Source organism: Centruroides sculpturatus, unplaced genomic scaffold, assembly GCF_000671375.1.
Source record: "Centruroides sculpturatus isolate CEXI.00-Female unplaced genomic scaffold, Cexi_2.0 scaffold1037, whole genome shotgun sequence".
Classification (NCBI taxonomy): Eukaryota; Metazoa; Arthropoda; class Arachnida; order Scorpiones; family Buthidae; genus Centruroides; species Centruroides sculpturatus.
This window is the reverse complement of record NW_019385488.1, coordinates 252,727-267,253: the sequence shown is the minus strand read 5'-3', so window position 1 is coordinate 267,253 and position 14,527 is coordinate 252,727. Positions and strand designations below refer to the sequence as shown.

General features: G+C 31.5%; 1 protein-coding gene across 1 annotated transcript in view; it reads right to left on the bottom strand.

The window, feature by feature from the left end:
• Positions 1-60: 60 nt before the first annotated feature.
• The window catches only part of LOC111639453, a 76,274-nt gene continuing 61,807 nt past the window's right edge, over positions 61-14,527 (bottom strand). Inside the window, exons 6-8 of the mRNA XM_023385343.1 lie at positions 1,042-1,168; positions 832-940; positions 61-762 (exon numbers count right to left, since the gene is read on the bottom strand). Of these exons, the coding sequence (XP_023241111.1) occupies positions 623-762; positions 832-940; positions 1,042-1,168 (376 nt within the window). The 3' untranslated portion in view covers positions 61-622. The remainder of the gene's footprint in view (positions 763-831; positions 941-1,041; positions 1,169-14,527) is intronic.

Sequence of the window (14,527 nt, the reverse complement as noted above, 5' to 3'; positions counted from 1 at the left end):
ATAGAGCCTTTACTACATGAAAATGAAAATTAATGAATACACTGTGTACAGTAATTTACCTGATAAGACAGACCTCAGAAAAATACTTTATGAGGCATAAAGCTGTCTATAATGAAAATTAATTAACTAAGGATTTTTTTGCCCTGCCAGGGTGTGGCCGAGTTATCCGGAGTGTCGGGTTATCGAGCGCCGAGTTTTCGAGAGTCTACTGTACTAAATAAATCTGATGTTCTTTATGATAAATTAAAAAATAAAGTATTTTTAAAATAGATTTTAATGCAGATCATGAATTAATACACATTTTACGAATTTTGAATGATTCACTGTATAAAGTCCAGTATTAAAATCTTATAAATACACAATTTGTTATAAATAAATACATTGTTATAAGTCAATGTATTTATCTCTAACAATATTAATAACTACACAAATCACTAATTCATACTTCTTTACTGATTCATAAATAAATCTTAAATTTCTTAAGAATATCATCATAACAAAATAGCTGACTCCTATAAACAAAAATAACAAGTTTGAGAAGGAAAAACAGGACACGCCATTAAAAATCTATTATTCACAACATTGAAATACGACGTAATAAAATGGAACTTTACAATTCAATTTAATTGAAAAACTCCACCACTTCGCCCAATTCTCTTTTCTTTGCTTCATGATGTGCCCAGCGAGCTTCTGCTAGTTGAGGAGTTACCTTCCATTTTTCGTGATATATTCTTTGTTTGCAACCGGGACACTTTTTCCCTCCTGTGGTCATAAATTCATTTTCATCACTTTTCATAGAATACTTTTAAACAATAACTTTCAAGTGAATACCTTGAAATGGTGGCGTTTTCATAAAACGATTGAGACACCCATTATGAAAAAGATGATCACAGTACACCCTTTCTATATGCAAGTCATTAGTTATTTCTGTCATAATATCCTGTAATAAAAATAATTTATCCCATATTAAAATTCAAAATACTCTAAGGCAAGAAATGTTTTTACATATTAATTTCTATCGATCATATAAATCATGTCTACCTTAGGATCATGTGGGAAACATCTCTTCTTGCATAATTGGCAATTTTCAAGAGGATAATATTTGACTCTACTTATTAAAAAGCTAACTACTGGCCATAAAGATGGCTTGGGTTCAAATGGTGGGCTTCTGCAGAAAAAATAAGTTACATGTAATTTTTATAGAAAATATTTTTACTTAAAAATTTATTAAAATCTAGTACTAAATCTTCCCACAGCTGGTTATATACTAGTAAATAACACCAACAAAACCTTCAAAAATATATCAGCAAATATAATATAAATATGATATGACAAAGCATATTTATATTAAATACACAAGCATCATTGACACATTACAAGAATTAAAACATATTGAAAAAATAGCAATGGCACATGGTTACCCTAGAACAGTGGTGCAAATATTAGCAGAGAACTATATTAAAAGAATGAATGATAACAATATTTCTTATCTTAACAAGGGTGATAGTAAAGATTTAGTGTACAGACAAACATATACTAATTGATTATGACCAGGGATTAATTAAAAGCCTTATGCTACTAAAAGAGGGTGGGCAATAACATACAGATGTAACCCATTCGTTTATTCATTATTAAGAAACAGCAAAGACGTCATTAACTACAATGCACCAGGGGTATAATGTGTACTTGTGAGAGATGACAGATTTCACAGAGATCTGATGTACTTTGGTTTGACTAAGAGGTCCCCTAAAAACAGTTAGCAGAACATAAATATGATATACAAAACAAAAAGCAGACCACCACCCTAGCAATACATGCTTCTGAAACGTGTGAAAGCTAAACCACAGCAAGCCTGTCTCATTAGATGCACCCTTCACACTGGTCAGATCAAAATTTTGGAAGCTCATGAAATTTGTAAAGCTGAACTAAAGGAAAAGCTCCTCTTTAAAATATATCAATTTTAAAGAGGAGCTTGGCCTGGCTGTCTTTCTTGACAATCCCAACATCATTAATAAGAAATAAAAATCAATTAATTCCCTTAAGATTTGCAAATATATTAGAACAAGTATAAAAATCACATCTAATTGTTCCAGCAATTTTTAAAATTTAAATTTTATCTTTTAGCATTCTAATTCTATCAAATGTTTTGACCTAAAGCAAATCCTATTCAGATAAAAAATGTCATAGCATATTTATATTAAACTAGCTGCAAGGACCTGCTTTGCTGGGTTTTTATTTGTATATAATATAGTTTTTTTATATATATAAAAGACTGTTTTTCTAAGTAATCTAGAATCTAGCTGCAAGGACCCGCTTCGCTGGGCAAAAAGTAATGATAGTGAAGATTAAGATAATTACATTATAGCTAATCTTACCCGTTTTCACAGAATGCAAAAATTAGGTCCCCCGTTTCCAGACTAATTAGAGAATTTTTACGTTTAGTCAAACGAACTATTTTCAACGTTTCTGGAACGTTTACAATCGTTCTATAATCGAACCAATATTCGAATTTTATGTTCGAATTTAATTCGAACAAATTCGAACAAAACATTCGAAATAGAAAGCCACTTTCAACCACTTTCAGCCTCATATCTCCCACACCCTTATAGCTATCGAGACGCAACCACCATAGTGCACGAATGGAGACTTGGGGCTACTACCACATACAAACACCATTCATGTGCGATGTGTATTTTTGGCTAAAAAGTGAAATATAGGGACACACACGTCCATTTTTATACATATATACAGATTATATTTGTATATTATTAGTGTTATTTATTTAAAAAAGGTAATGAATACTATTAAATTTACTAACTTTTTGAAAATGATTAATAACAATTTATTTCAGATTATCATCAAATTATCTATACATTTTTTATAGTTATATAAAACTATAGTAGAAGTTCTCTAAAACAGATCCCACACAAAGTAGAGACCTGTCTAATGCAGAAACAAAAGAGATTTTGCATATCAACTGCAAAATGTAAGCTAAGTAAAGTAGAATTTTTCAGCATATCAGTAGCTAAATTCTAAATCATAGTTAATACTGTAAGTTGTGGCAGATTGCAGTAATGAATTATATCTTCTCTCATTTTTTCACTGTTCATTTCTGAAAAATAGCTATGACAATGTAATGCTGCTGTTTCTCCTCAACTCTAAAAGAGTTAACTGATTTTCTGGGAATAATGAATAATTAAAAAATACAAACTGTTTGTAGGAAAAAAGTCAAATGAAAGAAATGTTAAAAAACTAAAAATGTATTTACTAAAAACACAATTTTCAATCTATTATTATTTTTTGTACATAAAAGTTATCAAATAATTATCACAAAATGTTTTAGGATGTAATGCTTCTCACTCACCATGCTAGCTAGACAAAAGTAGCAGTAGCTAGTGCTACTGGCAAAAATTCTTAAAACTAGTTGAAATTCAGTTTAAATGTTACTGACATGAGAAATAAAGACAAATTAATTTTTCAGAGAAACTAATCTTATAGACAATGTAAGAGTTATTTTTAAAGAAAGACTCAAAAATCTATTTTAGTTTAATATGACAATAGTTAATTCATTAAATTCTGACTAGCAAGTAGTATGTTGTAGAGCAGGCTTAACCAAGTCAACTATGACTTCATTTTTTTAAAAATCAAATGTGGAATGTATGGCTTGTTAAAATGAGAAAAAACATTTGTAATTTTTATGAGAATATAAATTCCAATTACCAAGTTGTTAATGCTGAGCTATATAAATAACAAGTGATCATCTTTATTTATGATTGTGACATGGGGAAGAGAGCATGCACAGATACTGAACAAGATATAAAATGTAATGGAGTATGCTATGTTGACTGTCTTGTGTTTATTTTAGAAATTGTTTTGTTGTACCCTGAACAATTTCAGTTATGTGCAAAGTATATGCTTTGTTATGGTGAATAATAAATACTGCTGTTTAGTTTATGCCTGTGTCTTTACCCAAAAGACATAATCTAGAATGTCAATTACTGTGTAAATATATACTGTAATTATATTTAGCAGCATAATTTTATAAAAATTGGTTAAAAAAAACTTTTATAAAAGAACAACAATATGCTGATAGATCATCACTACTTTACTTATGAAAGTTGAAGGCCACTATATAATGGCCAAGCTTGTCCTAGAGAACAAAACAATTAAAATGTATTGTTTTGTTCTCTAGGACTTTGTTCTTCAGGTACTAGGTTTTTACACAGATTTTTTTCCTCTCTGTGTATCACAAACAATTTCAACATTTTAAACACCTCTGAAACATAAGATACTTACATTGGAGGAGTAGCAGCTCTAAATATACACTCACTGCCAAAAGTTAAGCACGGAGCAATAAACTGCGAAAAAATCGACAAATACAGCTGTGATTGACACAAAATGCAGCAGGACAGTAGCAAATATGTTTATGCATGAAACAACACAGAGAGTTACATAGAAAAATGAAAACAATATTGAATTTTCATAAAGTATAAGATGAAATCATATTGGAATCATTAACAAAACGATGCTTAAATCCAAAACAAACAAACAAAACCGACATTAGTAGGGTAAATGGTCACCCCTTATCCTTACACAAAGTTTACAGTGTGTAACCATGCCTTCCATGAGGTGATCAATTACTCCAGAGTCAAATAAGTGCCATTCCTCCTGTAGAGCAGTTTGCAACTATGTGAGAGTGGCAGGGGGTGGGAAACATGCACACACAGCACGGCCGAGGGTACCCCAAAGATTCTCAATGGTATTGAGGTCTGGCGAATACGCCGGCCAATCCATACGCGCTATTCCTTCACTCTCGAGGTAGTCGTCGACGAAGGCAGCTCTATGGGGTCGTGCGTTATCATCCATTAAAACAAAAGCAGGACCAACTGCTGCAGCATACAATTTCACAGTGGGTTCGAGGACTTCATCCCAATACCGGACAGCCATCACAGAACCCCCTCGATACATGTGCAGGTCGGTGCGATATCCCAATGAAATGCCTGCCCACACAATAATGCTTCTACCTCGGAATGCGTGATGCTCGATGATGTTCTGGGGTCGATTGCGTGTGCCTTTTTTTCTCCACGCTCTTACACGTTTGTCATCTGGCTCCAGGGGAAATCGCAACTCATCCGTGAACATAACGTTGTCCCAATCAGACACAGTCCAATTCACATGTTGCCGACACCACTTTAATCGTGTGCCTCTGGATTGGACGGATAGTGGAACACAAACTCGTGGTACCTGGGCGTACAGTCCGTTCATGTGTAGCCTTTGGCGCACAGTAGTAGCAGATATCGTTTTACCAATGGCTGCTGCAACCATCGATGTCACACGTGTAGAGGTTGCTCTTCGATTCCGCTTGGCTACAAGAGCAATATAGCGATCTTCTGCAGGGGTCGTAACTCTTGGGTGACCGGCCACAGGTCTTCGGACAACTGTTTGGCTTGTTTGGAATTGTTTTCATAACCGTGAAATGACGGAATGATGAACGCTGAAGAAAAGAGCAACATCTGTGATTGATTGTCCTGTTTCAAGGCATCCCACACACTGCCAGCGCTCACTGTCTGTTATTCGTCTTCTGGAAGTCATAGAAACACGTCAGTCATGCACAGTAATTGTACAACAGTTCTCCACACTTTTTCTCGGCACTTACATGCAACTCCTCTCACACTTCAGAAGGCTGGCTTCTTATACGACTGCCTGTTTTGCATATTTCGTGACACGTAACCTTGATTGATAGTAACGTGACATATTTGCATGCTTCCACCTACCTCTGCAGTGAATTGCAGCCTGTCAAATGCAGATTGCTTTCCGGACATGAACATTTTCTGCTCCGTGCTTAACTTTTGGCAGTGAGTGTAGTAACATTTTTATTAACTTTTCTGTATTCATAATAACAATTTTCTGTAAAATAGAAAATTTTGGTCTGGATCATTGTATGCCTATACATGTTAAGTTTTATTATATTAGGTTATGATTACATTAAATCTGTTTAGATGATAGAGTGACAACAAAACTTTGTGCATCAGCAAAACAGGTTTATTAAACTGAAAAAACTAATGTTTTCAACCATATTTAATGACTGTCATTAAGTTGATGATCCAAAAATCATGCTGCTGCCCAAGGTCACAACCTTGGGCAGCAGCATGATTAAGTAGTTGATTAAGTGTTTTACTACTAAAGCAGTTACTTTCTGAATTATAGATATTTATGTATCTGAAAACCCAAACATAAGTTGTAAACAATTCCTGTTATAATCTATTTTGTATATGAACAATACAGCCACCTAGAGTTTGACCAATTTATACAAATCAGTTGATTATAAATTCCTCATCTTAACTTAATGTCTGTAAAATATGCAACATCAAAATCAAAACAAATTTATTACAGAAGTCTTAAAGACAAACATTATTTACTGCAGAAAATAAATAAAATTCTATTATTATTATTATTATTATTATTTACATTTATAAAATCTAATCTATTTAAATTAGCTGTTAAATTAAATAGATTAAATAATAAAAATTATACAAATATTGAAATTTAGTAGTACCATGATTGTAAAGTCTTAAATTAGAGATTTATTATAATAAATGATTTTAAAATTTGCATAAGGTTTCTCTTCTTCCATATTTTTTCTTGTTGAGCCTTACCAATATTTTATAAACATTATTTTATCAGAAGACTTTCAACAAAGTATATATTATGTCATTATATTCAATTTTTAAATTTTTCTACACTGTGCCCATGTAAAACTGGTCCCACTTGCCAACTAAATAAAATGGGTCATCTTAAGTTGCTGGCTATGCAAATTTCCATGTTTTGTGAATAAAACTAAGTTTTCAGTGTTTCTTTATCTAAATTTATTTTGTATCACTTTTCCACAATACAAAGATTATAATAATTTACTCAGTGATCAGGGCTACTTTTATGTTGGGGCATTCTATAATTAGAGTTGGAGTTCTGGGTCATAGCACTCTGAGCAGAAAAAGGTCTAAGGTATATTGTTAGTTTGTATTAACTAGTCCCATAGTAGGCTCATAAAATTATACTAGTCCCTGTTGTAGGGCTCATAAAGTTATGTGTATTTGAAATCTGTATTACTTTTATTGTGCATGTTATGTTAGGAGAGTGCATGATTCATACTTACCATTTATGTGAAAACAAATAAAGATTAATAGAAAATAACAGAATGTTATTTTCTATTATATGTAACTAAACCTAACTTTTTCTGGTTTGTCTAAGGCTGTACAGAAATGAAAAACAGCAATGGCTAAATCACTGATAAATGATCTTTGAAGAAGTGCCACAATTTTGACAAATTAATAAAAATAATAGGGAAGTATTGACAAATTCAACTTTATGGGGACACTGAGACTGGACTGCCAAGGACATAAGAACTATGTATGACAATAAAAAGTTATTATTTGATACCTTTTAGAAACTATCTACTAGCTGTTTGAAATACCTAAACTTCCTTGATTCCAGTCACCTAGCAATCTCAGTTTCCCTAGATGTAGATATGTATACTAAATCTTAATTTACCAAAATTTATAATCATATTTTTATAATCATAAAATTTATAAATCATATTTTATTATTTTTTATCCTTAAGGATAAAAAATAATAAAATATGATTTATAAATTTGATATTACAGTCGACCCCCCTATAATTACGGTCCCTATAATTACGATTCCTATAAAACTACGAAAAAATATACGTATTTGGAAATGTTGAGTCGGATTAGTGTAGAATCGATTAATTTTATGGAAGAAAACCTTTCAATCAGCCGTAGTCCGTAAACTTGACACGTGTCGGGCTGTGATTGGAACGACTTGTAAGAAATCGGATTCCTAATAAATTGGAACGTATCTATATCTTATAGGGGGGTCGACTGTAATTGTTTATTACATTTCATATATGGAAGTTACAAGAATTTAAACCTATTTACAATTATTTTAGGTCACATGTTATTACATATATGTTAACTAGCATAAGGCTACAAAGGGAGTAGAACCTTTAAAGCCTTTACCTTTTCTAGCCATGTATGAAGAAGAATAGTCATGTAACATGTGAGTAAAACAAAAGTTGATAAAGGCAGTAGGTGCAGCTAAATTAGCTAAACCATGTTCTATTGGGTACCTTGAGTGGTTAAGACTAAGGAAGGCAAGGTAAAACAGGCCTGTTGCAGACTGCTGACAACCTGCCACTGCTGATCATCCCAGGCATCTATTTCAGCTTTAAAGTGTACTTGGGCTATTATCTGAAAAAAAATAAGCCAAAGTGTGACACTAGAGTGGCTCACCAGATAAACCACACACCTGGAAAACCATCTGGACAATGAGTCATTTGGCAATAACTAATCTCAGTTATGCCTGGAAACACTGGCCTGAAGAAAGGTAACCCCATCAAATCTATTTGTATGCAAGATGCAGAGGAAGTACATAAGAGAGAGAGAAAACTTCTGGTAAAAGTGAAAAATAAAAGAATTTAAATACAGAGTAGAGATGGGAGAAAATGAAGCAATAAGAGTTAGAATGAACCAATCATTCTACCAGTCATAATGTTGGTGGCATTTTATCTTGAAGTCCCAAGGTTCAGACAAATCAATTGTCCAAAGTGAAGAAACAAAAAATTTGAATAATCACTAAAAATAAATATTTTCAGTTAAAAATAAGTAAAAAATATACTCTATCTACTTCTGACTTCGAGGATTCTACAGGTCAAAACTGGCAAATAAGAGACAAGAAATAAATTAGACTTTTATCATTACTATTGACTTTATTATATAATTGACACATTCCAATTTGAAAATTTTTTGAAAATGGGTAAGAAAGCAAGAATAGATGATGCACAAAACACTCACCAAAATGACTGTGAGTATCAAGTGCACCAAAATGACTGAGTATTGAGTATCAAGTGCACCAAAATGAATAAAGAACACTACATCCTGTAATGGGAATCTGGTAGTGACCTGTTGAAGTGAATCAATGTCTATAAATTCATTCAGTAGCTAATATTTATTAGCTACTGAATTTATAAATGTTAATAATTCTTGTCAGGTGTGATGAGATTTAGCCTCTACAATTCACAGGATTTTGGGCTAGATCAAGTGTTGGATTTTCCATTATGCACGTTAGACAAGGGTTTAGGGATGGAAAGTTTGCATGTGCAAATATTCAAAATTATAATAATAAAATAACAAAAATAATAATTTCATATGTTTTTAATTTATACTAATTTCTTTAAGTAGGACAAAACAACATATCAGTTGAGTTATGAAAATATGAATATATTTTGCATATACTAATGACAGATTTTCAACAGTAGGGCTCTTTGCCTCTTTTTGATATTTAAAAATAAAATTATTGCAAAATCAAAATTATAAAATAGAATTATTCAGTGTAAAAGTGGCAGTATTAGTTTGAGAGGTGTCTGCATATGATGGGCCTATCTTTGTAAATTTGCAACTGGCCAGACCTTGTATGAGTGTGGTTAATTGTATTGTTTAACTAGGAATAACTAGTCGAACAATATAAATTTTACTAGGAATAAACTAGAACATCATGCAACTTTGTCGTATCTTAATAGAATTGAGGTGGAGCTAGATATTGTGTAGGGAAAAATCGATTTAAATATGCTACAAAATCTTGTTAACTCTAGGAAAGATGGGGTTTACAATGTTATTTTGAAAAATGACGGTTTCACTGGCTATAAATGCCACTGGCCTTATATTTTTGCAACACCATTAGTTTTGATTTTTTGAAGAAAAAAATTATATTTTCATTTTGATCGTAAATAGAACAAGTAATTTTTTACATCTATATTTATTCCTGTTGCTAATTTTTTGTTTAAGTGTAATAAAAATTTATTATTCCAAAACTTAGCATGGCCTTATATTTTTGCAACACTGCTTATTAAATAAAAACATTTGCCAAGATTGAAATAAGCTACAATTAATAAAATAAATTATAAATTATTTGAATAAAATCAGGAACAATCTCAGTCCTCAGACATAAAATGTATTTTGGGTTGAAAGCAATTAGTATCAAAAGATAGTAGATCATATACAAAATTTTAATTTGTATACAGGCTTTAAATGCTCGTGAAAGTGATTAAGTATTAGTTTTAGCTGATAATGTAATAATTTTCTGCAAAAAGAATGATGATATTTGTGATGTGGATATGGTTTGGCTAGATCACCAAGGACTTAAACTCCACAGACAGATGAGGGCATCCAAGGTAGTCTATCAAAGATATAGACTATATTGTAATTTAACATTTATTAATACTATTATTTAAGATAATTTCTAAAATTTTTACACATTATGTTCTATTGTATATATAATATAATGCATAAAAATTATATATATACTGTATATGAAGCTGACTCTTGCTAACTATAAATAGAAGGGATAGAGAAAAATTTTAGAGTTAACAAAATTTCATTGAAGAAGTTACTATTTAAATAAAAATGTAAATATTGCAATAGAAATATAAGATAGATTCAAATATATTATATGTTTATTATTTCTTAGGTATATGCATACAAAATAATATATTGATAGCATTAGTGAAGTTTGACATTGATGATCTATTACTTCCAGCTCAACGATGGTATATTTAACTGCCTCAAAAACATAACCTTTCACTTAAGATGTGGCTTCTTCAAAGTCTTTTTTAAATACAACAAGAGTGTGCTATCTGTAAGATTTAGTTAACCAATTTGTATTTAAAAATAAATTCATTATTTTAAGAACAAAACAAGCTTAGGTTTTTTTATACTTTTGTGTTGTAGCTTTAGAAATACTCACGTGTCAAGTGGCTTTGTAAGTCTTTTCGAAAGTACATAATTAAACCTGTTTTTATTTCAAATTTGTGTTAATGTGTCCACTCCTTAAATATCCAACAAAAAACATACAAAATTAGATATAAAATAAATTCACCAAACTGTAAATTTTGAGCTAGCAAAAGATGTATGCAACTGTTTGGACTTAACAGCACACAAATGAATTGAGTCAGCATGAAAATAAACATTGACTTACCAAGAATCAATTGTATGTGATGTACTGTACAATATAGTATATTGTATAATATCAACTTTTTATATAAATATATGCTAATTTCCAAATTTGAATTTCTATAAAAGTTAATGGATCTAAAAATTTTTAGGACATTTTACATATTTCTCTGTTTACATATCATAAGTAACATGAAGAATACATTTGATCTATTGTAAACTAAGCAGTTTTAATTCTAAAAAAGTGAATTTTATACACTGAATTTACCAACAGAAAAATATCAAAAATATACCAGTTTTCATCAAAAAATAATATTAAGTAAATACAGTCTTGTAATATGCTTGTCTAGTCTTGTATATTCAATTTTACAATTTCTATGATGGTTTTTCTTCTCTGCTAGATTTAAGAGGACTTAAAAACAAAGACAGAATGATGAATAGTAATACTGTACTGGTCAAAAATTACATGAAACATGGTATCCATATTGATCAAGAGGGAGCGTGAGGGGGGAACAGGAGTGTTTAAATAAAAAGGTAAATGGCGGCAAATTTCTTGTTATTTCTGTGAATCGTCTCATCATGTTACGATTTTACTCTAAATAAGTTTATAATCTTATTCTTTTAATGGTGCACTTGTTTTTTACTTCATCATTCTATTTTATTGTTTTAATGGTAAAACAGTTTCCAATGTTATGGTTTTAAATGTTATGGTTTTAACAGTGTACTTTTTTATGTATATTGTTTGCCTCTCATTGCTATTGCTACTTTAAGTATCATACCATCATATCTACTGTAAGTTCACAATTTTTACACCTTGTTATATATATTGTTCCTGTAAATCATTAACATTCTAGCTATTATTATAGCAAACATCTGTAGATTAATAATTATCATCCGTATGTTATCAATTGTCACCATTTTTGTGCTTCTCATAACATTGTAAGTTAAAAATGTTTACAAATTTTGTAACAGTGAAAAAATTTTATGTTAACTTGTATGCATTATTTCCTAAACAGTTACATTACAAAGAGTTGAAAAGGAACTCGAAGTCCGAAATGCATACTCTAGGAAATAAAAATGTGATTTTCCAAAGATTGTCCCGTTTCTAATTGATGGTGTAGTAAGTCTAGTGGAAAAGAAAAGCCGTCATAGAGCTTGTAAAATTAAATACAGTCTACAACATCAATACCTATAGTGAAGAAGCAAAGCAATTAAACTGTAACTGGCTACTTTGATATTAAAATAATATCTTAATATAAGAAACAAATGCAAGAATATCTTAAATACGTTACTGCAATATCTGAAATTTCGTAAAATTATAAAAACAATAACATATTGGACTTAACAGCACACAAATGAATTGAGTCAGCATGAAAATAAACATTGACATACGAAGTATAATCATTTTGTTCAAATAATGTACACTATTACATCAATTTGACATAAAAATACATGCTGTCTAGATAAAATGACCTACTGTAAGAAAAATTTTCGTTTTTAGGCTTAATAAATTCAAGCAAATATAATAAAAATTAAGCTTTTTATTAAAATTTTAAATAAAAAGCTTTAAATGATGCATGATATTATGATTACTTATTCTAAAAATAAGAAAACAAATAGAAACTTTGTTACATATGTATTAATAATGAAAACTAGAATCAATAAATTATTAGGATTGATTGATCAAATGAAACCCGTTTGTGCTGTGTCGTGGTTTGGCAGAAGGGAAGAGGAATGATATCACATGTGGCATGACAAGCATGAACTAATGAACAAGCAGGGATAAGATCAGTCATCTTGCATGTTTTCTTTTTGGCATAGAGTAGTAAAAACATGACCAGAGTTATTTAGAATCCATCCAAGATCAAAATGTGGTGCCACCACTATGAGGCAACCTGTACACAAGTGAGCATGCAATGGAAATACCCTGGCTCACCAATACACAAAAAATTCAAGTCAGGCCTCTGCCTGTAAGATTATGATGACCACATTTTTTAACATTACAATGCCTTTACTGGTAGACTTTAAAGATTCTTATGTGAGCCAACCACTACAATGCAACACTGGACAAGCTGCATAAAACCATAAAGAATAAGGCTTGCTATCAAATGGTATGATTTTGTTGCATGATAATACTCATCCACATGTTGCAAACATTGTGCAGGATGCTTTAGCACAGCGGTCGGGGAACCGGGGTAAATTACCCCAAATGGGGTAAAAATGAAATTTTTGAGAGTAGAAAGTATATATTTTTAATTTGCTATTTTATAAACCTGTTAGTATTTTTTTCAACTTAAACAATTTAGCGACATATGCAGGCCACGCCATCTCACTCCCCACCACTAGAGTGTGCTCGAGTTATATCTTTGCGCAGTAAAGCACAGCCCCGGCTACCTGCTCAGTCCGTGCCATGCCGTCAAGATACAAATACATTGACGAGTCAGAGAGCGAGTTTTTACTAGTTAGTTGCTGACAAGACCACCATTTTATCATTAATCATCGATATATCGATCAAGATAAGCCGCAATTTGAAAATTTAATTCAAGTATTTTACAACTATTATTTTCTGTCTCCCTTCAGATGGCAGCAAATAGAAAAAGAACATACCAAGACGAATTCCTTAATTACGGTTTTACACAAATAGAAGACAATGGTACAATGAAACCACAGTGTGTTGTATGTATGAAGGTACTGACTTCAGAATCTTTCAAAAAAAGTCAATTGAAGAAACATTTAGATAATTTGCATTCACACCTGTCTTCCAAACCGCGAGAATACTTTGCAAATTTAGAAATATCTGTTAAAAGACAAAGATTGAATAGCAACTTTTTTGGTACATTTGATCAGCATTCAGCATCAAGGGCTAGCTTTGAAGTAGCCTGGTTGATTGCTCGAAATAAGAAACCATACACTATTGGTGAAGATTTGGTTAAACCAGCTGCTGTAAAAATGGCAGAGATTATGTGTGGTCAAAAAGAAGCGAAGAAACTGAATTCAGTGCCCTTGTCTGCGAGAATTGTGAAAGAACGAATTTCTATATTAGCAGAAAATGTGAAGGAACAGGTTATTTTCGCATTAAAACAGGCTAAATATTTTGCTATTCAGGTTGATGAGACAACTGATTTTAGTAGCAATTCACAGCTAATGGTATATGTTCGCTACAAAGGTGCAGATAATTTTGAAGAGGAATTGCTGTTTTGTTCTCCTCTCGAGTTGAGATCTCGTGGAATTGATGTCTACAATAAAGTAAATGAATACTTCAATGCGCAAAGTTTAAAATGGGAAAACTGTATTTCTGTATCTTTGGATGGAGCTCCAGCTATGCTGGGTCATATTAATGGTTTTTCAGCTTTCGTAAAAAAAAATAACCCAAATATTGAAGTTACTCACTGTATGATCCATCGCCAGGCCCTTATGGTCAAATATTTAGAACCTACACTGGAAGCCGTCATGCATGATGTCATCAAGATTGTAAATTTTATCATGCACTAAACACTAAACAC